The 26,959-nt window shown below is 41.4% G+C and overlaps 1 protein-coding gene across 1 annotated transcript in view; it reads right to left on the reverse strand.

Annotated features, from left to right (window-relative positions):
- The window catches only part of OFD1 (OFD1 centriole and centriolar satellite protein), a 1,865,993-nt gene that overhangs the window by 479,455 nt on the left and 1,359,579 nt on the right, over positions 1-26,959 (reverse strand). The window contains exon 21 of the mRNA XM_044072530.1: positions 15,068-15,187. Coding sequence (XP_043928465.1) covers positions 15,068-15,187 — 120 coding nt within the window. The remainder of the gene's footprint in view (positions 1-15,067; positions 15,188-26,959) is intronic.

The following is a 26,959-nucleotide window of genomic DNA, read 5'->3' on the forward strand; positions in this document are numbered from 1 at the left end:
AGCCATTGAAATTTATATATCGAAGAGATATGAATCTCAAAAATATTTTTGAATTTGGGGGAGGTATAGGGTGTGATAGTGAATCACACAGAACGGGAACACACAAATGTGGATCATGTTCTCAGTGCCAGTTTATTTAAAATGGTATTAACATTTCCATCCCCAGTAGAAACAGAATTATTTCTTCTTCTAAATTTGCCAATTGCAACACAACAGGGGTAGTATATATTGCCACATGCCACTCCTGTTCTTCCTTCTATGTGGGAAAAACAGAAAGAAAGCTGAAATCCAGAATATACAAACATTATTATGAAATCAAGAGAAACAAAGTGAACAATGCACTGTTTTGTCACTCCCAAGTTTGTAAAGATTCTGTATTCCTATTTTTTGTACTGGAAGTTGTACCAAAAGAAGTCAGGGGTGGCATGTGGGAAACAAAACTCGAATACAGAGAATTATTTTGGCAAATAACACTGGATGCTACCAGGGAACCAGGTTTAAATGAAATGCTTTCAATTATTCCTGTTCTAAAATTAAGAGCTGCTAAGTTGTAATTTGTTTTTTGTCCACCAGATAGTGGTATCACACCATCAATAAATAATAAAAAAATTTTTTTTCAAACACTGCATTTTAAAGCAAATATATTTTTTAACTTGTCTTGATGTAATAATATTTAAATATTAAAATAAATTTTAACAGAAATATTTTTAAATACAAAATCTATGTTCCAGTAGTTACAACCAATTTCTGACCAACTACATTATAGAATCAGTATGTGCACAAATTCAAAATAAGGTTATTTTAACCAATTCATCTTCACTTATTATGCAATCGATTTAATGAGTTAATTAATTTACTAATGTATAAAAGATGTGTGTTTTTTAAGATGAATGTATTTGATATTGTGTCTGTTCTGAAGAAGGTATTCGAAAACGCACTTCTGTTATTACAAGCGTTATTAAAATCTACTTTTTTCATCATTTATGGTTACGGATTATTATCTCATTGGACTGTTGCTTGCACCTTTATTGGGTATTTAGGGTCTCATACCCTTATTTGGTCTCCGGAGTGAACTTTGTGAGGTTATTGGTATCGTTTGTTCACTCTTGCATCTCTTCTTTGGTTTTTGGTATATCCCAGACTACATTGGCTAATCTGCTTAGAGGGAAAGATCTGGTTTACCTGGTTCCTATTACATTATCGAAGTTTTGAAACTCCGAACACCATAAGGTCGAAACCTTATGTTCAAAGTTGCAGAACTTCGATTCAGTAAAAAAAATAAAAAAAACGAAAAGGAAAGAAATAAACTCTTGCAAGCCCCCCTGCACCCCCCACACCCCCAGCTCTTTAAATATACCAACTCTAAGACTGCAAGGAAAGATTTCCATTTACCGCACTGTAGTGCGATCTCGGAGTTGGAATATTTAAAGAGCGGGGGGGGATGGGGGCGTAGGGTGGCTTGCCCCCTTCTTACAATTGTTACTTTATGTTTCTTGTTTTTTTATTTTTTTTTTTCGTTGTTCGAAATTATAAAACTTTGAACATACAAGTTCAATCTTGTAGTGTTCTAAGTTTTATAGTTTCAGCAACGTAATAGGAACCTGGTTTACCTCTCCCCCTTTGGTTATGTACCACATCACTATGGAGTTGTCTGTAAATATTTGTAGAGGTCCCAGAGACTACAGATAATTGGGAAAGTAAACAGCATATATGAGTGCCAACATCTTTTTTATGTTTATGTGTTTTGGTCTGTCAAGTCTGTTCCTAAGACCCTGCACTGTTACATCTACAGACACTGCTATGCAAGCAAAGTCTGAGGCATTTGTTGTTACAGACTGTGCTGGAGTTGGAAGGGAGAACAGGAGACCTATATTCTGATAAATTTGTGCCCCCCCACAAAAAAAAATTCTCCTTTCACAAACACCAATACCAGAATATGGAATATCAGCGGATGTTGATATTGGGACCATACAGATTTCAAGTACCACTGGATTTTTTATATGTGGACTCTTGGAAGAGGGATCATCACAATCACAGAAGTCATTAAGACCCAGAATCCTGAGAAATTTCCTGGCTTATACACCAGTATGAGTGAAAAAAATCAAGAATAGATCTAGATACAGATGGAAGAAAAACTCTTTGAACTGAGGTATGTAGGAGACAACCCAGGAAAACAATTATGTAGGAAGGAGTTAAACAACACTTTTGTAAGTTCTTCTAGTACCCCAGTCTGCACAGGAGATCCCTTACCCTGAGGGTAGATTCCTGACACTTTGAAAAAGACTCTGCAAAGATAAGAAAATCATCTAAATAAGAAAAAATATAAATACCTTGCAATCTGCAGTAGGCTATCACAGAAGCCAGGCACTCTGAATATCCTTGGAGCAGTGGATAGACAGAAGGGTAATGCAGAAAACTGACAATGTGATCCAGGCAGAGAAAACATAAAAAAAAAGTCTGAAATCTGGATTTATAGGAATATGATGACATGCATGTTTTAAAAAGGGCAAGAAGTTGTGAAGTTATAATATGTTGAACTTGGGTAGTATTACAAACCAGTTCAGAAAGGAAAGATCCAGAACTGATCTCCAAGAATCTTTTGGCAACAGTAGCATTCTTAAATAAAACCATTCCCCAGATGCTGGATAAAAAGAGGAAAAAAATAGTTTGATCTGGCAGATGAGGGAGAATTCCTGTCACTAAAGAGAGAGAAATGTAGATTCAGCCATTCTGGAAGTATTGTGGCCTATGTTCGGCTATCGGAAAAAAAAAATTCCCGAATAGCTAATTATCACACGTAAAACATCTAAACATTAAATTACCAAAGATATCTTTAAAAATAAATTCATCAAATTGCCATCATTGGCCAATATCGCAAATGCAACCAACCAAGGTAGGGGGCTTCATCCCCTCTTCCCCGCCTAACTATATATACCAACTCCAAGATCACACTACAGTGGGGAATAGGGCAAATTTGAAAGGTTTCCTTCACTTACCTTATGCATTGCTGTACTTCCTGGTTGCTGGACAACTCTGGCCATTTAAGGAATTTATTTTCAATGTAAACCATGTTTGGTAATTTAATAAGAGATGTTTCACATACAATAATTAGCTGTTTGATGATTTTCTTTTTTCAATAGCTGACCATAGACCTACATATTTAGGGTTTGGCAAGTTTGCATTGATAAATGCATATGTGTGTGTGTGTGTGTGTGTGTGTGTGTGTGTGTGTGTGTGTGTGTGTGTGTGTGTGTGTGTTCGTGCATGCTTGGAGAGGGTGTCTTGTAAATAGTCACAGACTTATTAGATTGTCCTTTGTTTTGGGGGTGATTCCATGTTTCTTTTTGGAACCTACTGACATTGCTTTTTAAATGATTTCTTGCCAGCATCTTGCTAAATGTGTTTATTTTGCTTTTTAAAGAGGGTTGTAGGAGTAGCAATAAATCCCTGGCAAACTTGAAAAAGACTGATTCCTTGAATCAGCTTACTTCTGTCATCATACTTTTTGAGGACCTCTGCAGCTGATGGCCCAAAAACTCTCTATCCACGGGAGAATTAAAAATTTCAGCTTTGACATCTTCTGGAAGGTTTTGAGACTGCAACTAAGCAAACCTCAAAAGAGTTCCAGTGGCAGCAGCTCAGGAAATGGAAGCAGCAAAATCATAAGAACATTTCAAAACGTGAGTATCCACTTGAGATGCAGAAGCAATCTGTTACACACATATATTTTTCCTCAGAAAAGGAAACAAATACTATATTATACCTAATGTTCTCAAAGCAAGTAAGCATATACTTTAACATATGAACCTGACAGGTGAGAATCCTAAACGTAATTGTTGCATAAGAATACACCCCACGCCCAAGTTTTTCAAAAGCTTTCCCGTCTTTGTCAGAAGGAGAAGGATTGGTATTAACCAGATGTTTATCAGTACCTGGGTTCATTAAAGCAACAGGGATGAGTGTACAACAACTTATAAGCTCGAGAAACTTTATACAATCTGTCTACTTTTCTAGGGTCAGGATGCTGGATGTCAGGCAAGTTACAGGCTGTGACAAAAAAAAAAAGAAGTTATGCACTTACCATAATGTTCCATCTGAGATGTCGCTTTTCATTTGTCTTCAACCTTTTGGACTCAGATCCAAGATCAGATCCGGCTCGGCCATATATACCAGCATCGGAGCCAAAATCCAAGCTCCTCCCCTACTCCTAATGCCCAGCTCTCCCTCCTCCCTTCATAAGGAGTTTGCTGCAGGACAGCATCACCCAACTCACAGCAGAATACGTTAACCCCTAACTACTGGAGGGCTGCACACACACTAGACTCAAACTCAAGACCAAGAGGAAGAAGATAAACCTGCACCTGCATCTGTCCGGTCCACAACACAAGTCCAAAGGCAGGGGGAAGGAGGGAGGGATGGTTGAAAACAAATGAAAAGCAACAACTCGGAACATTATGGTAAGTACATAACTTCTTTATCTGAAGTTGCTTTCATTTGATCTTCAACCTATGGGACAGAGTCCCTAGCAACAGTAACCTTGGGAGGCCCTCATGGAAGGATATTCCGGATCATGCAGACCTGATGGAAGCCCTGCACCTGGAAAAAATGTCCAACTTCTAATGGGAAATAAAAGTATGTGAGGACGACCAAGTGGCAGTGGAGCAAATGCCATCAATGGGAACCCTGGACCAAAATGCCACAAAGTAGACAGTGACCTGGCGGAATGTGCCCATGCAGGGCTAGGTAAAGACATGTCTTTAGCACAATAAGCCTAATGAGCAAGGATGACCTTAGAAATATACTTCCCCAAGTGGGGGTTTGAAAAGGATACAAAAAGTTGATCAGACTCTCATAAATTTTTGGTTCTATCCTAATAAAAGTGCAACTGCCTGTGGACATCAAGCAAATGCAATTTGTATTCCCCTTTCTTCTGATAATTTGAAAAGAAGTCTGGCAAATTAATCACCTGGTTAATGTTAGCTTCAGACGCCACCTTCAGCATGAAAGAGGGGTTGGTACAAAGAGTCACTCTGTCCTTATGGAAGACAAGATAAGGAGGCTTAATTGACAATGCCTGCAATTCAGATAACCGCTTGGCAGAAGTGATAGCCACCAAGAAGGCTGTCTTCCAAGAAAGAAACTGCAAATCAACAGTAGCAGCTGGTTTGAAAGTAGGAGAAACTGGAGCCTGTAAAACCAAAGTAAGATCCCAAGGAGGCTGGGGTCCTTGATTGGTGGTCTAAGGAGGAAGGTACCCTTCAAAAAAGTCTTGCAGAGTTTAGAAGAAGCCAGGAAGGCAGAATTCTCACCCACATGGAAATTTGAGATGGCTGCCAATTGAACTTTAATCGTAGAAAAACTAGCTCTATTGTGGAAGGTATGGGGTAGAAAATTCAGAATGGCAGGAACAGGAGCTGTAAAAGGATCGAACTTATGCTAATACACCCAGATGGAAAAGCGTTTCCATTTACTGGAGTAAATTTTTCTAGTAGAGGCCTTATGAACCACAACCAAAATCTTCTTAACTGGTGAAAAGAGCCTGGGAGTTCTCACCATCAAAGGAAATGGAGCAGACACGTGGTGAGCTTCAGGCTGACTAAGTCCAGGTATGGAATTCCTGAAAGGTGTGAGAGGAGATCCAGAACCAGATCCAGAGTCTAGGGTGGACACACCCAGATGAGACCAAAGAGTGGGGAACCAAACTTGGCAAAGTCAGAAACAGGCAATGAGGATAACCTTGCTCTTCAACCGCTGAGCTTTCTGAAGAAACTTGGGAATCCGAGTAAGACAGGGGTAAGCATAAAATAGACCGAAGGGCCAAGAATGGAGCAGAGCATCCCTGGGTGACTCGCACAGAGGAGGGATCAGGGGGGGAAAACTCGCTGCACTTGGCATTGGAAGGAGAGGCATAAAGATCAAAGCAAAGGATGATCTCATTCCCGAAAGATCATGTCCGCCACTGAAGGATTCAAACCACTCATAAGGCATCAGAATGGTTCTGCTGAGCCTGTCCTCTAGAATGTTGTACTTCACCGGAATGTGCATTGCCACCAGAAAATGGATGGAAGAGATCGTCCACTCCCACAATCTCAAGGTCTTGCAGCATAGGGGATAAGATCTGATCCCCCCGTTTGCTGATGTACCTGACAATGGACATGTTCTCTGCCTGGATGGCAATTGTCCCGGTGGGAAGAAAAGCTTGAAGGGCTTGCAATGCCAGAGGCACTGCTCTCATCTCCATGACACTAATATGCAGATTTGTCTTCAAAGGGGACCATGTGCCTTGAACCATCCAGCCAATGCAGTGCCTCCCCACCCCCCACTTGAGTTGGGAGGAGTCCGTGGTCACTATGATGGAGGGGAAGGAAGAACAAATGGCCAACCCAGAAAGAAGTCCAGGGAATGGACCCACAACCAAAGAGACTCCTGACAAACCCAAGAAATCTGAACCGGGTATGAAAGAGGAAGATCGAGGAGGGACCACTGCACCACCAAGGTCAACTGCAGGATCCTCATGTGTAGGCGCGCAGCTGGCAGTAGATTTATCGTGGCTGCCATAGACCCCACCGCCTGAAGAACCATACCTGCTGGGGGGGCAAGCAGATTGTAGTATAGACCTCACATGTTGCTGGAGTGAAACAAACCAGTCTGGTGGCAGAAACACCCTGCTCTGTACTGTGTCCAACTGGGCACCTATAAAATCTATCACCTGAACCAGTTCCAAGTTCGATTTGGCCAGACTGATTGATATGCCCAGAGAGGAAGCTAGGAGGAGGAGGTAATTCCTGGCCTGAGGAAGCCGATGCCTGGTGGGAGCACAGAGGAGCCAATCATCCAGGTAAGGAAACACATGGCATCCCTGCAGTCTCAAGTGAGCCACCACTACCGCCATCACTTTGGTAAACACCCGGGGGGGGGGGTGAGTCCAAAGGGGAGTACTCAGAATTGGAAGTGACTGTCTCCTGGCCAGAAGCGAAGAAACCTTCTGGAGTGCCTGTTCATTTTTATGTGATTGTATGTGTCCTGAGGGCCTATGGAGCACATCCAGTCTCTGTTCTGCAGAAAGGGCACAATGGACTGCAAGATGGGAAGTGAGGTCGAGAATGGGTCTGAAGTCCCCAGTTTTCTTTGGCACCAAAAAGAATCTGGAATAAATGCCTGATCTGGACTGGTCGGGGGGACAGACTGGATGACTCGTTTTTCGAGGAGCCTGGTGATCTCTATGGCTGTCGCCTCCCACTGACCTGATGGAACATTCAGGAGGTTTTTCTTTGGAGTGGGGGGATGAAGAAATGGAATGGAATAACATATGAATATAACCTGAAGCACCCAACAATCACTTGCGATGGACTCCCAAGGCTGTTGGGGTCAGTGAGAGAAGTGACCCCTGGCTACCTCCAGAGTAGAGCAGTTGGGCAATTCCTTAGGATTTCTGAAAGGGCCTGTCCAAGAACGAATCTCATGACTGTTGGTTCCTTGAACCCCCTCTGCTACGTGGACTGCTTCTGTCATTTCCCCCTCTGCCCCTGGGGCAAGGTTCATCCTGAACATCCTGGGAAGAGCCCGGAGACTTTTGAAACCACAACTTCTTACCCCTACATTGGTTACTAGAGTAGGTCCGTTGTGGGGTAGAGAAGCAAATCCTGATGGCAGATAAGGTCTTCCCATCTTTCTCAGTCTGGGAAAGGGTATAACAAAGAGTAGGTCCAAGTAAGGTGGAAGAGGCATTCGGGAAAGATGCCCTGAAGGGTTTCTGAAAAAGCATAAAGTCAGAGGCAGGCATGTCGTTTAATGGCAATGCCCACCCTGGCTGTCCTCGAGGTATCCTCTGTAGCATGAGAAAGTAGCCTCATGGACATGTTCAAAATGGCTACCAAGGTGGCCAGTTGAGAGGAGAAAAATTTCTTCTCCTCCGACATGGACCCTGGGGCAGATGCAGAGTTCTTTAACCAGACCGCTCTGCAGTCTGGTGATATGCGCCAAATAGTTCAGAGTATGCAGAGCAAAGGTGGCTGAAGCATAAACTTACTTCTCAAAGCAGTCCATCGCCCTAGACTCCCTGTCTGGAAGATGGACCGAGGAGCTCTCCTTAAACAGCTCCTACCTGGTGGCTACTGCAACCACCATGGCATCAACCATGCAACTCTTGGACCAATGAGGCCTGGCCAGGGGACACTGAGCACCTTGTCCAGGTGCTTGGGAATGGGCTCAACTGTGTCCAGTTCCTTCTATGTCCTGCAGGGTATGAGATCTACCAATGGATCCACAGGGGTGACACCCAAGATGTAGAGGGCCCTGTGCCAAATGCCTCCAGCAATATGGACTCGTCAGGATTGGGTTTATGTGATGACCATCCACCTCTCTGATGCAGGTTCTCCATGATATCTCTGAATGAGACATCTTCAGAAGGTAATTTAGGGGACCACTCTCCCTCATCCAAGTCCATATCTTCCATGAGAGATTCCAGGGGGGAATCTAAGTGTCTCCTCTTACACGCATGTTTCTGAGGCACCTCCGTGGGGTGGGATACTCTGGACAGGACTCAGAAGCTTCAAGGGGTTGCTGCAAAGGAACATTCTGGGGAGGTTTGACAACAGGCTGACTCTGAGGAAGCAGGATGGATGACTCCAGCCCATGAACAGAAGGAGTAAGGGCGGGCTTTGAGGAAGGAAGTGTTAAGGTCCTTGAGGGAGTCGAGAGGATTGTCGCCACCACCTCGATGGCCAAAGATGAGCAGACCCCAGAAGACAGTGCTGCCTGAGCCGAAGCCACCAGTGTCAGATCCTCCTGGATCGTCACCCCCATCATCAAAGGGGAAGTCAGAGTCGAGCTTCCCAGCACCGAAGCCCAAAGGGATGGGACAGCTCTAAAAGCCTCTCAGACAATGCCAACCCTTCAGAGCATATGCTGAAGCTACAGCTCAAAGAGCCGGTAAGGTCTCATGACATCAGACCCGAGCCACTAAAGCTAACCATTGGCAAAGTACAACTGACCCTCAACATTGACACCTCAACATCAGGAAACCTTGGGCCCAATAAGTCTGAAGCTAAATGTTTTATCAGAAAAGGAGAGATCGGGAAAAATCCAGGCTGCATGCTCACAGCTCCTGAGGGGGACAAAGCAAGCAAAGCACCAAGCTCTATCTGAGCCCAGAGGAACTTCATCATTATCATGTCCATCTCGGCTTCAGATAGGCTCAAAGTGCACTGGATAGAGGATGCCACCGACCTCGGCCTGGAATGGTACCGATGAAAGGCAGAGAGAGGAGACTTGGCATGGGAACTCTCTGGCTCTGGGGAGAAACAGGGAGAACGGAGCCAATGATAACCCAAACCCACCACAGACAGAGACTTAGCAGGTGGCTCAGCAGAGGAAGTGCAGTCAGGAGACCACTTCCTATGCTACTCCCGCTCTTTATGTCTGGCCCGGTCCCCTTACCCAGGCTTCTTGGCAAAGGTTTGAGCCCCAGAAGCGGAGGAGGGACCTGAAGAAGGCTCAGAGGTGGATGGCAAAAGACCCTTCAAAATCAACTTATTCCTCCTGTCGATAAGCGCTCGTTGATTAAAACCCACGCATATCAAACAGGAGGAATCCAGGTGGGCCACCCCCAAGCACAGAGTGTGGGCATCAGATGGAGGGATCTTATGCCCACACTCCATACACTTTTTAAACCCAGCTGGCTTAGGAAGGTCAGCCATTGAGTAAACACAAACACACAGACACTCAGAAAAGAGAGAAAGAGGAAAACCGAAGAGGAAGACAGAGACAGGTTTTCTTTGTTTGTTTTTAAAGACCCCGAAAGAGCACCAATGCAGACTAGACAGGAAGAGTAGAAACAGGATAGCAAGAGTCAAGGAAAAAAGCACCTACTTTAACTGAAGTTCTCTGGAAAAAAAACCTGGAGGATCTCAGAAGAAAATGGTCCCATGCTATTCGAACAAGTGGCAAACAAAATCTGAGGTAAGGAAGGAGAGTGGGGCAGTATGGGTAGGGGAGGAGCTCAGATTTCGGCTCCGGTGCTGGTGTATATTGCCATGTCAGAGCCGATCTCAGATCCAAGTCCCATAGGTTGAAGATCAAATGAAAACAACTTCAGATCAGTTGTTATACATTCCCCTCTAAGAGCTGTAATAATTGGATCTCACACTAGTGGCAAGCAATTTACAGTTCTGGCCAGCAACAAACTGATGCAGAATGTAAAACACTTTTGTTTCTACCTGCTGTCTTGTCTCAAAACTATCTCTGGTTGTCCCATATTTTTGATCTGTCTGTAGTAATATTGATTTTTTTTTTATTTGCTGGTAAATCACTGAAGATTACAGTTAGTCAAAACTGCCAAATTTTGAGTTTTGTACATTTTATTGTTCATAAAATGGCATACTGATGTAAAACATGTTCTATTAACTTTTTCAGTGAGTTAGAGGAATATTTAAAATCATCCCTAATTTTGATCCTCTGACCTCTGCAAATAAGCCGATATATGCTGCTGTCTGTTTAGCAACAATCATTAAGTGCTTTATTGGCTTTCAAAACTGGTAAAACTCTTGTTTTTCTGTATCTAGTAGTACATGAAGAAGATAAAGCCCCGTGCAATACAAAAAATTATGACAGGATCTCTGATCATAACCCTTTATTATGTGCTCTCAACATGGATGCCAACATTCACCTTAAGAGCTTCACTCTCAAAGCGAATTTGTTGGCATCCATGTCTCTAACAGATAATAATACATTATCATCAGAGACCCAGTCATAATTTTCTATGTTCATTATTTACTTTACGCTATTTATTATTTCTTTGATAATGGCTAATTGCCTCTGTAATAGTCAGGGTTTCTCCTACTATCCTCCACATATTCTCTTCTAATGTGAGAACATTCTCTTCTGCAGAGGATATGTTTCCCAAAGGAAAGGAGATGGTCAGACCTAAAGTAAACTGGAGAAAGAGTATGCAGTCTAGCAAACGAGATTCTTAGCAAAGTATACAAAAATTGTGCAAACGAGCTGCAAAAATGCTGAAAAAACACAATATGAAGAGATCTTCTAATATTAGAAAGTATAAAATGTATTTGGATAACCTGAAAACAAGTACTCAATGTGGTGATTACTTGTCTGGAATGCTCCTTCCTACGCAGAAGTCAATACTTCTGCTAGACCAAAGGTAAACTGTTCCTTGAGATGGAACAGAAATGGTGAAGGTATTATGTAAAATGTCACACACAATAAATGGAGGTTTAACATATATCTATGTTAAACCTCCACTTTTTTCTATGTGTGACATTTTACTTCATACCTACAGAACACAACAGAAAGAAAAAAAACAGCACAGATATGAAAAATACCTCTGAATACCTCAATGACACAAATATCTTAAAGGCATAGGCAGTAAACAGATAATAGCATAGGCAGTAAACAGATAATAGCATATTTCATAAAAAGAGATGCTTCCAATGCCAGAAAGAGGGAGGGTAAAGTAGAGAGATTGAGGCATTCAAGTACTGATAAGAGAAGGTAATCAGAGTGAAATACCAGAGGAAAAATGCAATCTAACCCTGAAGACTGAGCAGGACTTTTTGTTTTTTTGCATAAATGTTCATATGGATACATGAGAGGAGCATGACCATGCATATGTCTGATCACAGTGTCCATTTCTGAATGCAAACAACAAATGCAAAAATGGTATGTTCTATATTTATTTATTTCTGTGTTTATTTTGACTGACCACATAGGTAAACCAGACCTTACTGGATAATTTTCAGCCAGAATCTGGACAAAAAAGCCAAGGGAGAATACGAATATATACATATAAATGGGATATTTTAATGCAGCCAGTCAACCAGCATATCTTTGGGATGTCAGAATGACAGTGCCCACAGAAAAACTAAAACATACAAAAACTCCACAGACACAGTGACCAGAGGTCAGGACTGAAGCCCAAACACTGGATCTGAATAATGCCACTTGCTATTCCCATAATACATTTCTTGTGGCTTATCTTCACTAATTATACTATTAAGGACCCAAATTCACTAGGGAAGGAAAGAAATGTGAAGCAATCTGCATAGCCAGTGTTTATTTATTTTTCCTCTCAGGTCAAACACCTACACACACTTTGCATTAGTTCTCCCTTTGATCATATTATCAGTTAGTTGTCTTGTAGGTCACAATTAGCCACCTGTAATTTCAGCCCCTACCACCAACCCACAGTTCTATCCGGTCATACCTGGTACATGTCCTGATTCTTCTTTGTTGGAAGCAACCCTACCTGTCCAGGCAAACATGCCTTACTGCACATGTCCTGAAGACCAGGAAGTACAGTACCTTCGGAACAGATGTCAGACTGTGGCTAGCTGGGGAGCTGATGAGTGACTGTGCAGGAGCAGAGGTCATACTCCAAAGACATGCTAGTTCTCCTCTTAACTTATTCTGCACTACAAGGTGTAGAATACAGTCATCTCTATAAACTCATAAATAGCAACACTACCCTGTAAGTCACACCAAAATGCTAATCTCCTAATCTCCTAGTCTCCACCAGCCAACAGGCCATGGCCACCCACTCCAGCACATCCAACCTTTCCTTCCCTCCTAAGACAGATGAACAACCTTGACTCAGCCCCATCACATAGAAGGATAAAGCCTTTACTGTGCCCAGATACCAGTGTACAACTAGTGGCCCAGGCACTAGAGGGACAACACTGGGAAGAATGGGAGTGAGAGACTGATCTTGGCTCTACCATCCTTGCGGGGGAGGATGCCTAGGCTTGCTGCAATAGCAACAGCATTAAGGGCCTGGCAAACTCCATGCCACAAGTATTATACCATGTGGTTGGGAGACTGCTCATGTGTGGAAGCACACATGCACCTTTTGAAGGGAAAGAGAATGAGCTATTAAAAAGCTCACAATGCTGCTGCAGGGAGGTGGGGGTTTATGGCACACTTCTCAGAAGCAGTATGATACTGCACCACTATCCTTCACCAGTCCTGGACAGGAGTCAGCATGAATTTGGAGTAGGTAAAGGGTGGTTCAGTAGACCTGGTAAATGATGAGAACAGCAGGTGGCAGTTTATGGTCAGCTTAATGGGAGATGGGGGGGGGTGGGCTGGCTCCATCCTCATCACTCTTTTCCAAACTAAACAAGATGGTCCCCCCAGCCCCCACTCAGCAAATTGAAGCTAGTTAGTCTAGGTTACAGCATGGTCTTCATTCCTCAACACAAATGGCTTTACCTGCACAGCCATTACTGAAGAGATAAACCTAACGGCATACAATATGCAAGGTTTCTGTGCATGATTGTTTATATGGTGCTCTAATGTCATCTGCACACATGGAAAAGCAGCACACTTCCATGTCATATACATAAACCAAGTCAAAGTTTATGACAGCCACATGATAATCATATATTTCTGAAATCCAGATGACTAAGTAAACTGATTTAGCATCTAAATCAGAAATTCTCAGACACATTACAGATGGATTTACTGCACATGACATCATCATGTCAAATGGCATCAGAAATACTCTGTCTAGGAATATAAACAACTTCTGCAACATCGACAGAATGGTTTGGAGGGACAGGGGTATCTTGCAGAGGATACCACTGCCCTGGAACAGACTCCACCATCCACATAAAAAAAAGTTTATCCCTGGCCATATTCAAATGCAACTTGATCTATGGATGAGAGACAGAATATTTTCCCCAGGACTGCCCCCTGTACTAATAACAAAAAGAGGCAGTTCCAAAATGCTTTATCACATGCACTTGTCCCCTCAAATTATCCATGGTATGATCCCAGTTATTCTCATCGGGGTAATATATAATTATCGATCATGGGATGATTAAGGCCAATCTATAACCAAATGGGATAGGTTAATTTGAGCTCAGAAAGGGAAATTGGCTAGGCATAAAAGGGGTATCAAGGCCAGCCAGCCTAGTACTCACCTGTAAACCTAAGGCATGACTTCATAAGCCTTGCTTTTGTTTCTTTTTTACCCCTGCCTGCTACCCATTATGCCTCACACTTATGAGGTATTCATTCCCTAATGACAGGGATTCTCCAGAACCAGTGGGATGACAGGCATCTAGAAAGGCCATAAATTAGGCAGTCATGAGAGTTTCCTTTGCCCTTTGCCTCTGTCCTGGCTACAACACTGTTTATAATGGCATAAACCCCAGTAGTGGGCAGAAGGATGGGTAATTCCTATCCCCACTGAGACAGAAGATGCCTTCTCTATGCAGGTACATGCTTCCATGGACTTGTTATGAAGGCTTGGAGAGCTGAATGCCTACTCCTAAACCATGCATCTGCACTGTCACTTCTTCTTTGAAGGTAGGTGGCAGTATGCAGGCAGCTCTGCTCCACCTTTCCCCCAGGATGAACACGTTCATCTTCCCCTGCTAACTCAGTCAAGTACTTGAGCGGTTAATCAAATTTGGGTTGCCTGAGCCATAGTCAGGAGTTTATTCATGTATGCCAGTAGACCTGGTCTCATAAGCTCTGCTTTTACCATTTTTTTTGTTTATTCAATGAGTAAGTGAACTAATTCTTCTTTTCCTTTTTGTCTATGACTTCAGCCATAACAGAAGGTTTTGAAAGACTGGAAAAACCTGGCATACCTTGAGAAAACATGGAGATATAGGGAGGACATGCTACCCGCCACATAAAATTAGTAAATGTAGATCATGACTGAATGCCAGATCCTGAATCTATTATGCAAACACCTTTACTAGTGAGCCTTCATGTTGACTGAGGCTGCCTCCTTTGTTTGATAAATTGTAAACTGTTTTTAATGACACAACTGACAAAATAACACTGCATTAATATCATCAATAAAAACAGAAAACAGTCAATTTTATAGGGGTATACTGAAGACTACATTAATGAAACACTACATATTTTGTTAACAAGAGTATTTAAATGCATATGCATATTATATTCACAGTGAACATAAACAACATGATTATTAACCATCTTAGTGCAAGCAACACATTCATACTGAAAATAAGGACTTATTTCAAGCACTGGTATTTTAACAGAGGCATTCGGATTTTTTTCTCTCCAAAGCACTTACTTGAATCCTGCTGTGAGGTAGCCAGCAATGGCAGCACAGTGGTGTCATAGCCCCTATTCACACTGTCCTCTGACTGATGGAACACATCACCCTTCAGTTGCTTGGGAATGTTGTCTTGATCTGGAAGAGACATATGCACAATAGCCTCTTTATTTTGTCAGCATAATGGGAGAGAGTGTGGGAATGGAGAAAGAATATATAAACAGATGCAGCTACGCTAATGAGACAGCATCTTCATATCACACAATATTTTACTGGCATTACATCAAACCATGAAACTTTTAAGTTAAATTTATTTACTCATTTGGCCATTTGAAGTTTCCTTGCAAAAATAATTTGGATGAAAGATTATTTTAAACAGTGAACCGCTAAAAGTCTCAAAGTGGGATGTGCTTCCTGCATCTGTGCAAATAAAAGGCCATGTAACAAAAAGGCCTGTGATTTCAATAATATTTAGTCCTCTGCAGCAAGGAAAAGTAATGCTGATAATTCAGTAACCCACTTAGCAACCCAAACTGATATAATTTTCAAACGTTCTGTGAAGGTTCAATAGCCTTAACAATGAGTGGCGAAGCAAACACTAGACAATTTATTAATATGCAAATGATAACAGAGAAACTGAAGTGACCACCAAGAGTTCAAGAAAGGTAAATGAAAAGCACATCTAAGGAGTATCCTGTAACAGTACGGTATGCCGTCACTGCCTGATAGGATCCTGGATTTTAATTTTCTACTAAACAGTAAAGTTATGCATTACGTTTTCAATGGGCTCTTACAGCTCTAAAAAAAATTTTTTTCTAGGAAAGTTCTATGCAAACACAAGGAAAAACGGTAATCTTTCCTACAGATACTTAACCTAATTTCTGCATTTTGGTGCATGATCAGCATAATACTCCCTCTTCCATCCTTATTATTTGGACAGACTACAACAAAACTTTACACTTTCAAGGCTCTAAATTGCACCCTTGGTTAGAATATATTAATGTAACTATATTCAGATTACGGATTAAAGTACACATTCATCTTAAGTAAATAAAGAATTAGAGAGATGTAATAAAACTTCCAAGTTCGCATCATTTGCTTTACTCTGCACTACACATCAAGCAGTTCATGGAAAACTGAATGCACCTCATATGTGTTTTTACTCAACTTGGCAATGAACTGATGTAACAGCCTGCTTAATCCCAATTGTTTATGCAGACATTCTCCTGCTTCTTCAGTTTGCCTAAATTTGCAATAAATGCCATAATGAAAAATTTTCAAGGTTACTAAATTGTGCTGGCATAAAACTACCAAGGCACATCAACAGATTCAAAATGTACTAGTTTATTTAGACTTTGCTTTTAAGCCTTCAAAAAATACTGCTACCATAACAAGAAAATCAAATTGTGGATTTGTTGAATGTTCCGTGTTGGAAAAGCAGTTTGTTTTTATGGTAGCAAAACAATAAGACCCTCATTTGAAAGGGCACCTTTATTCTACAAAATAACTTAAGACATAAGGTTCAGTATTAGGGCTTACAGCACATGACCTTGGTACTTCCAGTTTTGTCTATGCAATTTAACAATGCACTGCCAACCACAGTCTTGTAATCACAGGCTGTAAAACCAGACCATGAAACTAAATGTATTCAATAACTCAGACTGAAGCAATTATGATTTTGAAAGAAATGTGACACAAACAGTGTATTATGACATGCGCAAAACATATGTTGCTAGCAAAAATGTAAAAGATAAAACATGCGCACTAAGTTGAACTGGTACAGAACCAAGGAATAAGATTCTTCACAGTATTATTCACTTTAATTTGTGAAATGGACTTACTTACTTGCCATAAAAAGAAGTTAGGTACTCATCATAATGTTCCATCTGTGTTGTCCACATTCATTTATCATTGACATATGGGTTCAGTTCTGAGCCTCGGAACAGACTCTGCCATTACTTACAGTTCGCAAAAGCCAAAACCTCTCGAGCCTAACCCTTACCCACACTGCTCCTCTCCTAATTACCTCAGATCAAGTTTGCTGAAAAACAGGCAGAAAGAATAAACCCCAGATGTCTTCACAAAGACCATATCTGGAATCATATAACAATAACAATAACTGATATGTGTCCATTATCTGTTCCACCAAAAAACTTCGAGGGCCGGGGGAAGGTGGGAGGGGAGTTGAGGAAAAATAAAACTGGACAACACAGATGGAATGTTATGGTCAATACATAACTTCTTAATCTGATGTCGATTTTCATTTTATCCTCGACATATGGGACAGAGACCCCAAGCTACCTTTAACCTTGGGTGGACTCAAGGGAGGATATTCCTGAGCACTATTGAACCAAATGACACACTTCCCCTGAAGACCAAATCAAATTTGTAATGAGTATTAAAGGTATGAGGGGAAGCCCAAGTTGCTGCTGCGCAGACATCATTCATAGACACTCGACTGAAAAACTGCTGAAGTAGCTGTAGCTCTTGTATAATGCTCGTTTAAAGGTCTAGGCAACTTAAATAGCTTTTTATTGTAGATAAAATAAATACACTGTTTGAGCCATCTGGCTAGCGTCACTTTGCTGACTGATTGGCAAAGTATTGTAGATGAAAAAGACAAATAGTTCTTTGGATTTTCATAAATTCTTAGTTCTGTGTAGATAGATGTGTAATTGTCTGTGAATGTCTAATAAATGTAAGCAGTATTCACCTTTGTTAGTAAAACTGGGAAAAAATACTGATTAATAGTCTGATTGATACTGGTCACTGATACCACCTTAGGCAAGAAGGAAGGATTGGTTGTCAGTGAAACTCTATCTTTATGGAAAATAAGGCAAGAAGGTTTACATGATAAAACTGGTATTTCTGAAATCCTTCTGGCCGAAATTATTGCCACTAGAAATATAGTTTTCCAGGATAAAATTTCAGATTGCATTCAGCTGAAAGTTCTAAATGAGGTTGAACAATGGCTTGTAGCACTAAGTTGAGATCCCAAGGTGAAGTAGGATCTTTGTAAGGGGGTTTTAGGTTCATAGGTTGGTACTAGGCTATCCCTTCCTAGGGCCTATGCAAGTCTAGCCATAACAATTCCCTGGATATTTCTTCCCATAATATTTACTTCTCTGGACCCTTGTCTAGCAGGCCAACTGACATGATCCCCAGGGTAGATTTCCTATCTCCCATCCAGTCATCAATGTTCCTTTTGAAGAGGGCCAATGAGGCGTGCTGCTTGACATGTATGGGCAGTCTATTCCAGAATATGGGGAGTCTCTGGGTCAGGAACCTATGCCTCCAGCATGTTTTGTTCATTGTGATGACAAGGTTTAGATCCCTGGAGCATGTGGCTCTGAGGGATTGGGATTTCTTTAAGTGGAGCAAGTCCAATAGCTCCAACAGCTTAGCGAGAGGATTCCTTTTAAGAGGCCTTGCAAAGCTTATGAGAAGTCAAAGAAGATTCTTTAAAACCTTTATGGAAATTTCAAATAGCAGCTAACTGAATTCTTACAGTAGACTGGAAGCACCCACTTTAAAAAGTGAAGCTAAAAATTCTAAGACTTTTATTGATGGGTGCTGAAAAAGGGTCAATATTCTTATCACAAGCCAAAAAGGTAACCCTCCTCCATTTACTATCATAGAGCTTACGGGTAAGCTGGCTTGTGAGAGGCTAAGAGTATATGACATACTGGGGAAGAGAGTAACAGATGCCTATTATCGCAACTGCAGAAACCAAGGTGTCAACTTGAGGTTCACAATGTTTGGATGGATTAATCCCTCTAGATGGGATAGAAGGTCTGGAGCTGGATCCAGAATCCAAGGGTGTTGAATCAGATAAACGCAGAGAAAGTGGAACCATGTTTGTCGAGGCCAACAAGGTGCAATGAGGATTACTTTGCTCTTCAACCTGACCCTGTCTTTATTGTGCAACCTCACATGTCTAAAGAACTGACTGAAGGTGGGTGTAGCAATGGGCACTATGTGCGCAAACACATATACCAATATGGTAATGGTCCACTGGGAGTCTGAATTTGTATTTAGTGAGAAGAATGTTTATCTCCCTTTTTTAATGCACTACTCCTGTTTTGTTGATGACGTCTTTTTAATTTGGGCAAGTACGTTATGAACTCTACAAGAGTTTGTGCAACATTTACATGGAAAGACTACTTTTTTGAAATTCACATACAATTTTTCTTATATGGGTGTGGACTTCCTAGATGTATATATTAGGAAGGATGGTGGTGTGATTAATACTACCATTTACGAGAAGGCATGCAAAAAGAATAATCTGTTGCATCCACAAAGTATGCACCCTAAGTAACCGAAAAGAAATGTAATGAGAGATCAGTTCTTTAGACATGCGAGGTTGCACAATAAAGACAGCGACATGTATTCTTCCTTTGACAATTTAGCTAAGGACCTCTGCCAGAGAGGATACAGTGACTATAAGGTGCATCAAATACAGGATGAAGTGTTGATGCATAGACTTGATAGGGCACAACCATATTTTGGTGATGCCTCAAATAATACACAGACACCCAGGAAAATAGCGAGTGACACTGTAAGACTATCATTGAGCTATTCTAATAATGTATATGTTTGTAACACTGTTAAGAAACAGTGGAACATACTTATGACAGACCCTAAGCTTAAAAAAAGTGGTAGGCTATGAACCTAAATTTACCTTTAAAAACTACAAATCGATTAAGGGAATGTTATGTTATAAATCTGTTGGGATGACAATAGAGTCAAATGTGACAGTGAAAGGGACGTTCAGATGTGGTGGTTGCAATGTTTGTTCGTCTATCACTGAATGTAACTGTTTCTTACATCCTGTTACTGGCCGTAGATTTTACTGCAACTTTTATGCTGACTGTAATATGCAAAATGTTCATTTTGCTAAGTGCGTTGTATGTAAATGTTACTATGTTGGAAAGACAAATTGTAATTTTAGAGATATGATTTGAGAGCATGTTTACAGTATGAATAGATGTGCTGATAGGGACTTGGTAAACATGTGAAAAATGAAGGCTATAATCATGTTTTTAACTTTTTGGTGCTTGAAGTTTTTGTGCCTAATATTAGGGGTGGTGATGTAAGAACAAACACTGAGAATTTGGAAACCAAATGGATTATTTTACTGCATGCAACTGCTGGTAAAGGGTTAAATGAAAATGTTCCTTTGAAACCTGCCCTGAGGTCACGTGATTGTGTTGAAGTCTTTAGATCTGATGAAGTATCCTTTCGTGATGCGAAAGTGCTCATCTCTCCTGTTTTACTTTTGATTTTTATGCTTTTATGTGTTTTTTCAATATTTAACATTAAAGTGTTTGATACCATCCGCTTGAGCAGACTTATTTCTATTTTCTGGATTTATTTGTTTGGTCAGCTACAGCTCCCTTGTTTGGTTCTTTAAAGTACAATCATACACACTCTTCAAATCATGTTTAGATACCCGAGACAGGTTAAAAACTATAGGATTCAGATGGGACATACTGTCTGAATGAAGTGTGGCAGACCAAGCCCACAAGAGCTGTAAAACCATGACAGATTAAACTGGAAGAAGGAAATTCTCTTACGACATCTAACACACTACTTCTTGGCTGCAGGGAAGGATTGGTATTAAAAAGTGTTCTGCTTTTGGGGTGGGGATGGGGACTGAAGGCTGAGGGTAAAGTTTATTGCAGGCAGCACTTAATACATTCCCTAAGGTTGGTAGAACCGGAGGAATGCATGTAGCATGAGGTAAATCCATTTGCAGCATATCACAATTTCTCCTCAGTTTAAGGATAACATCCATTGCTCCCACAAAAATACATCATTCATCCTGGAACTAGTCTTAGAAAAGGAAAACTTATTAGAGTTGGAGAGCAAAACATTTGCTCTGAATCAGAGGGCCGGATTCAATAAAGTCTACACTAAGTGTACATGGTATGTATTTAATAAAAGTCTTATCACATTTTTTGTGCTTTCTAGTCACTCAGAAAGATTACATTAAGTGTACATGTAGTCTACACTTTGTGGTAACCTTTATGAATCCCTTTCAATATTTAAAGCTGCAAGAATATCAGTAGGAAAACTAAAATTACTAGGAAGAAGGTATGTGTTATGTCAGTGCTGTCTGTCCACTCAGAACAGTTTACACTTAGTGTAGGCTTTACTGAATCTGGCCCAGAGTCTTGGGCTTGAGAATAAGACAGAGAAAAAGCCCTGTCTCAGTCTCATAAGAATCCACTGATATGTTTTCCTCAGGAATATGGGGACCTAGTAAGTTTTCTGGTTTGGATTTTTGCTCTCCAGGATAAAAATCCTGCAATAAAATCCTAAGGTAAGATAATCATCTTTATGAACAGGCAAAATGTCTTTGGATGGGCATTGTCAAACCTTTTGTTTCTTTATTCTATGGATATCCTTGGAAGGAGACCAATTGAGAAATGACATTTTAACCATGGCAAGAGGTATATTTTCTAGGTCCTTCCAAGAACCCCATGGAGAAACTCCCGGACCCAAAGAAGATGGCTCTCCCATGTCCAGACTGGACAATGAAACAGCTGCAGAGGAAGTGTCTAAACTCTGGTCCATGGTGGTGGGAGGAATTACACCACAAAAACCTGGAAAGACCAGGCAGTGGTCTCAGAAACAACAAATGGCAACTGCAGAGTTACCAATCAGTGTCTGAGGCCCAAGGTGTAAAGGGCTCCTATTCTGTTGCTTTTTCTTTGTAGGTATAGCAAGGGAAGAAATAGCAGGACCAGTGTGCAATCTATGTTGCAGCCAAGGAAAAAGTCTGATTGCTGGTAAGCGTAAGCACTGCTGGAAAGAGTTGGTTGCAAAGTACAGTTGTGTAAAATCTTACCATAACAGTAGATGTCCTTTTCTTCAGTGTTGTAGTATCCATAACAAATGGGATCTTCTGTCAATGATAGCCCAATGTCCAGCCAGTATACCAAAGCCTTTAGTACTTACAGGCACCATATGTCACATGTATGCTCCCCACACAAGGATAGGGCCATAAAGGTAATGTATGGACGCACACACTCAGAGCTGAAAAGGCCCCAGGAGAAGCAGAATGTCCCTAGGGACAAGGAATAACATACGCATCCAGAAAGAGAAAAGAGAGAACCGTCCTTCACAGCAAAGAGACAAGAAGAACATGCTAGAGCAGATGGGGCAGGAGATAGGGAGTGAATAATGCAACGGTGACGAGAAGGACATCTACTGTTATGGTAAGATTTTACACAACTGTATTATGTCCTTCCCTATCACTGTTGCAGTATTCATAATAGAAGGGAGAGCACAAAGCTGAAGAGGAACCCTGGGAGGAGGATGGCACTGAAGAGCCCTTTAGAAACCCATGCAGGATAGCCCTGACAGAGCAAGTTCTAGCCTTAGAAATAACACCCAACTTATAATGCTTAGTGAAGGTATGCACAGAAGACCTAGTAGCAGCCTCAAGAATGGAATTGGTGTCCAGCCCTTGAAAAAAGCACCACAGGAAGCACCTTCTCTGGTAGAATGAGACTTTACTGATGAAGAAAGACATTTACCATGAAAAGAATAATAAAAAGAAATGGCTTTTGAAATCCAGGAAAAAATGGTCTGCTTAGAAACAGCTACATCCAAAGACCTGGGATGAAAGGGAATAAAAAGCTTCTCAGATTTGCAAAAACCTTTACTTTTTTCCAAATAATATCTGAGTTGTCAATGCAAATCCAAGGACTGAAGAACTTTCTCACTGGCAGATTGTAGAGAAGAACAAAGGGAAGACAAATGAATAGATTGATTAAGGAACAACTCATTGACCACCTTGGGCATAAAAGAAGGATTAATACAAAGAGACACCCTGTCTCTGTGGAAAACTAAGAAAGAAGAAACACCCATGAGAGCCTGAAGTTCAGACACCCTCTTAGCTGAAGTGATAGCCGAAAGAAGAACACTCTTACAAGTACAATGTTGTAAGGAAACAGAAGAAGCAGGCTCAAAATGAGCCTGATTCAATTTTTAAAGAACAAAACTGAAGTCCTACGAAGGAAGGAAGAATGGGATTCCTGAGAAACCTGGTGTGAAGGACACCTTTAAGAAATTGCTTGAATTCAAATCTAGGTAACAGAGGCAGAGTCAAGGGCAGACAAGCTGAAATTGCTTAAAGGTGGGCTTTAACTGAAGAACATGCCATCACAAGATAGAGCAGATCACACAAGTAAGAGAGAACCAGAGGAACCTCAACAGATAGAGGATCCTGATGGTGACAGAGGCAACAGAAACCCTCTTCCATTTGGACAAATATGATTTCCTGGTAGTGGGCTTCCTGGCCTCCTGCAGGACCTGAAGTATATCCTCAGAAAAGATGTGCCTAAAAGGGATCAAAACCCAAACACCCACAGCATCAATTGAAGAGTGAACAAATGAGGATGGACAAGAGACCCCAAGTGTTGTGTGAGAAGGTCCACCTGGTGAGGTAGCTTGTGGTAATTGCCCCTGGTCAAGTGAGAAAGAAGGGGGAATCAATGCTGTCTGGGGAAAAAAAGGAGTCACTAACAAGATTTTGGGAAAGTCCTGCCTGATCTTGTGCAAGACTCTCAAAAGCAGAGGAAGAGGGGGCATACAGAAACATCCCCTTCCAAGGAAATGAGAGGGTATCCACATTCCAAGACAGAGAACGTGGGACTCTGGAACACAATAGATGAAGTTTTCTATTCAGAGGGGAAGCAAAAAGATCTGCCAGAGGAATATACCACAAATGGACAATGTCCAGAAACACATCTCTGTGAAGTATCAATTCATGAGCTTGTGAGCTGGATCTGCTCAAACAGTTTGCCAGTAGATTGTGTTCTGAGGGAATGCAAACAGCCTGAAGAGTCGCTTGATACTGGACAGCTATGTGATGATGTGAAGTACTGTCAGCTATGCCTGGAGAAGTAGGGCAGTGGATGTGTAACCTATGCCAGAATAGCTAGTTGGAGTTTTGTAAGGAATTATATGTCATTTGTATATCAAACTGATTTGTACAGGTGCTTGTGTTAAAAATGTACCAACAGTGGGTCCTGCTGAACAGAAAAGAACTGCACCTGTATGTCAGACTGTATTGTAACTGTTGAAGTGAATGTATTGTAACAGAGGATACTGGAAGAGAAGAAGTTAATCTCAGTCCAACTAACTTTGAAAAATAGTCTGAAATTAAATCACCTGGTTTAGGCCCTAAAAACTGTATCTTACAGTTCTAACTGCAGTCAGAGACAAAATGTCTGTGAAAACCAGGACTAGGAATCCTACTGTATTGTCCTTAGAGATGAACTAACTACTACCTGGAAGGGTAGACATTTTTTAATTGGTTTTACAGCTTCCAGATGCTATAACACATCTTAAGAAAGCTCTGTGTGTGCATGGTAATACATATGTGCAATATTCTGGCTCAGTTTCTAGTAAAGGGAGTAGTGTGGGAACCAGAAGTCAAATGACCAGATGCATGTTATGTCATTCTGTAATCCAGCACTGAAATTATGTTTTAATACTGGATGAGATAGAAGTTTCAGGGCAGTCTGTTTTTGAAACCTGACAAAGAAGGATCACTCACCCACTTCATCTTACCTTGCATTAGTAAGTAGCCAGGGAACATTGCTTCTTTTAAATCAGTCAGGAAAATATAGTGATATTAGTTAAGTAATATTTTTCTGCAGCTGTGTGAATCTATCTGTGTTATTTTTAATATTTCCTGTCATTGAAACTCTGTTTATTGCAAATAGATATTGAGTATTTTCATTTTCTTTTATTATTTATTATTAAATATATTTAAACTTTTCATTGTGGCTGGTGTTTTAAAGAATATTTTAACCTTTGAGGGTACTTATATTTATCTGTTGACACCGTGGCCACTCCTGAAAGCCTTGCTGCATTTGTCAAACATTACTTGCACTAGCATTAATTTTACTCAGCAAAATTGGGTATCTTTGTGAGAGCCTTACAACGGCTGGCTTTGGAGTGTTCTGGTGGCAGTATCTACCTTAAAGTCTGAACAGAGGGGGCATGGCTAGTAAATCTATGCCAGCCTTTCCCAAGTGTGTGTGTGTGTGTGTGTGTGTGTGTGTGTGTGTGTGTGTGTGTGTGTGTGTGTGTGTGTGTGTGAAAATCAAACCTCAGTGTGTGTGTGTGTGTGTGTGTGTGTGTGTGTGTGTGTGTGTGTGTGTGTGTGTGTGGCTTGGAACACTCAGCTGAGGACTCAACTCTACAGCTGTGTCAGTGGGAAGTCTTATTTGGGGGCCTGGAGAGAGAGAGGGAAACCCATCCCCAGGATCAAGTGTGCACCCTGTGTGCTCTTAAGGGAAATTGTGCTTGGTGCAGACAGCTGCATCTGGAAATACTGTGCATATATATTTTTGTGCCAAATGAATGTCCCTCACCAGTGTCAGCGGAGAGGATTGAGGATCCTTGATTACTGGCCCAGTGGAGGGGCATCATAAGCTAGATTCCAGACCTGAATATCTAGCCTGCACAGAAGGTAGGACCTTATAGCCCCTTGCTTGTTGACATATCACATCACTGTAGTATTGTCTGTGAAAATTTGCAGGGCCTGGGATGAAAGAGGGAACGAAAAGTCTGAAAAGCTAAAAACAGAGCCCTCATCTCCTTTACACTGACGTGGTCCAACCTCTGATAAAGAGACACTGAACCTTGACAGAGCTGAAGGAAACTGCACCCAGTTTGAGGCTCCTGTAAAGAACTCTTGAGCTGAGGCTGGAGTAAGGAAAGGAAGCCCTGGGTTGAGAGAAAGTTAATGAATCAACCAGTAAAGTTTGAGCTTGAGAAAGGGGAGGACGAGAACTAGGAAGTCCAGGGGGGTGACAATGTTGAAACCACACTGACTTGTGGTACCACTATAGTATTTTCATATGCAGCCTGGCCAGAGGAAGCAAGGGAATAGTGAAAACCATAAAATCCGAGGAGCCTGAGAAAATCTCTGGCTGTGACTGCTTGCAGAGAAAGAAGAAACTGGAAAAAAAACAATGAGAGACAGGGCCTTAGGAGCAGGTAGAGATGCCAGCATGGGGATGGTCTGGATCCTGCAACCAAGGAAAACATGATCCTGAGAAGGAGTCAAAGCTGATTTTTGAAAGTTTATGGTGAACCCGAGAATCTGCAACAAGGTAATGGTAAACTGGAGATCCTGAAGCAGATCCTTGGGGGAAGAAGCATGAATGAGCAGATTGTCCAGATAAGGAAAAATCTGAACTCCTCTCATCCTGCAAAAATTAATGACGACGACAAGGCATTTGGTGAATACCCTTGGGGTAGCAGAGAATCAGAGGCCACAGAAGTTGCTGAAAAGGTATCCAGGAGGGCAGCCACAACAGAGGGAACAGCAGAAGGCTTGGGAGACTCCATTTGGAGGAGGTCACAATACCTCTTCTGGATATCAGAAACTAGAGAGCAATCCCACTTAAAGAATTCCATCATACGGGAAATAGTGTCCCAAAAACAGAGTTCCTCTAAAGGTGAGTCTGGACTAGTAGAATCTTCTTCCTCTGAACCATAGTCCAAGCGGGAAGGGATTTGAGAAGAGTATGCAAATCCTGATCCTCATCAGAGGAAACCTGCTCCCTAGGTCTTTCAAGAAGAGTAGAAGACCAGTGATGGACAGGGGCAAACTTCCCTTGAAAAGGCTTTAAAGCCATTAAAGTGGTAAACAACCCCTAAGTAAAATCCTGTCATTCTCATTACAGAGCCTTAACTGAAGGGGATATATGTTTGGTTTTCTGTTTCTTTTTTCTGTGGGACATCCGCACAAAACACCATAGGAGGGTCAAACACTTGGCGACATTCAATACATGTAGTAGGGATCTACTCCATCACTAACATCTGCGGAATCTCCCACAGACTCTCGGATATAGTCAGCTGTGGTTCTCCCTCAATGTCTGG

Source organism: Protopterus annectens, chromosome 5.part0 (genome assembly GCF_019279795.1).
Source record: "Protopterus annectens isolate FY-2018-M chromosome 5.part0, PAN1.0, whole genome shotgun sequence".
NCBI classification, from domain to species: Eukaryota; Metazoa; Chordata; order Ceratodontiformes; family Protopteridae; genus Protopterus; species Protopterus annectens.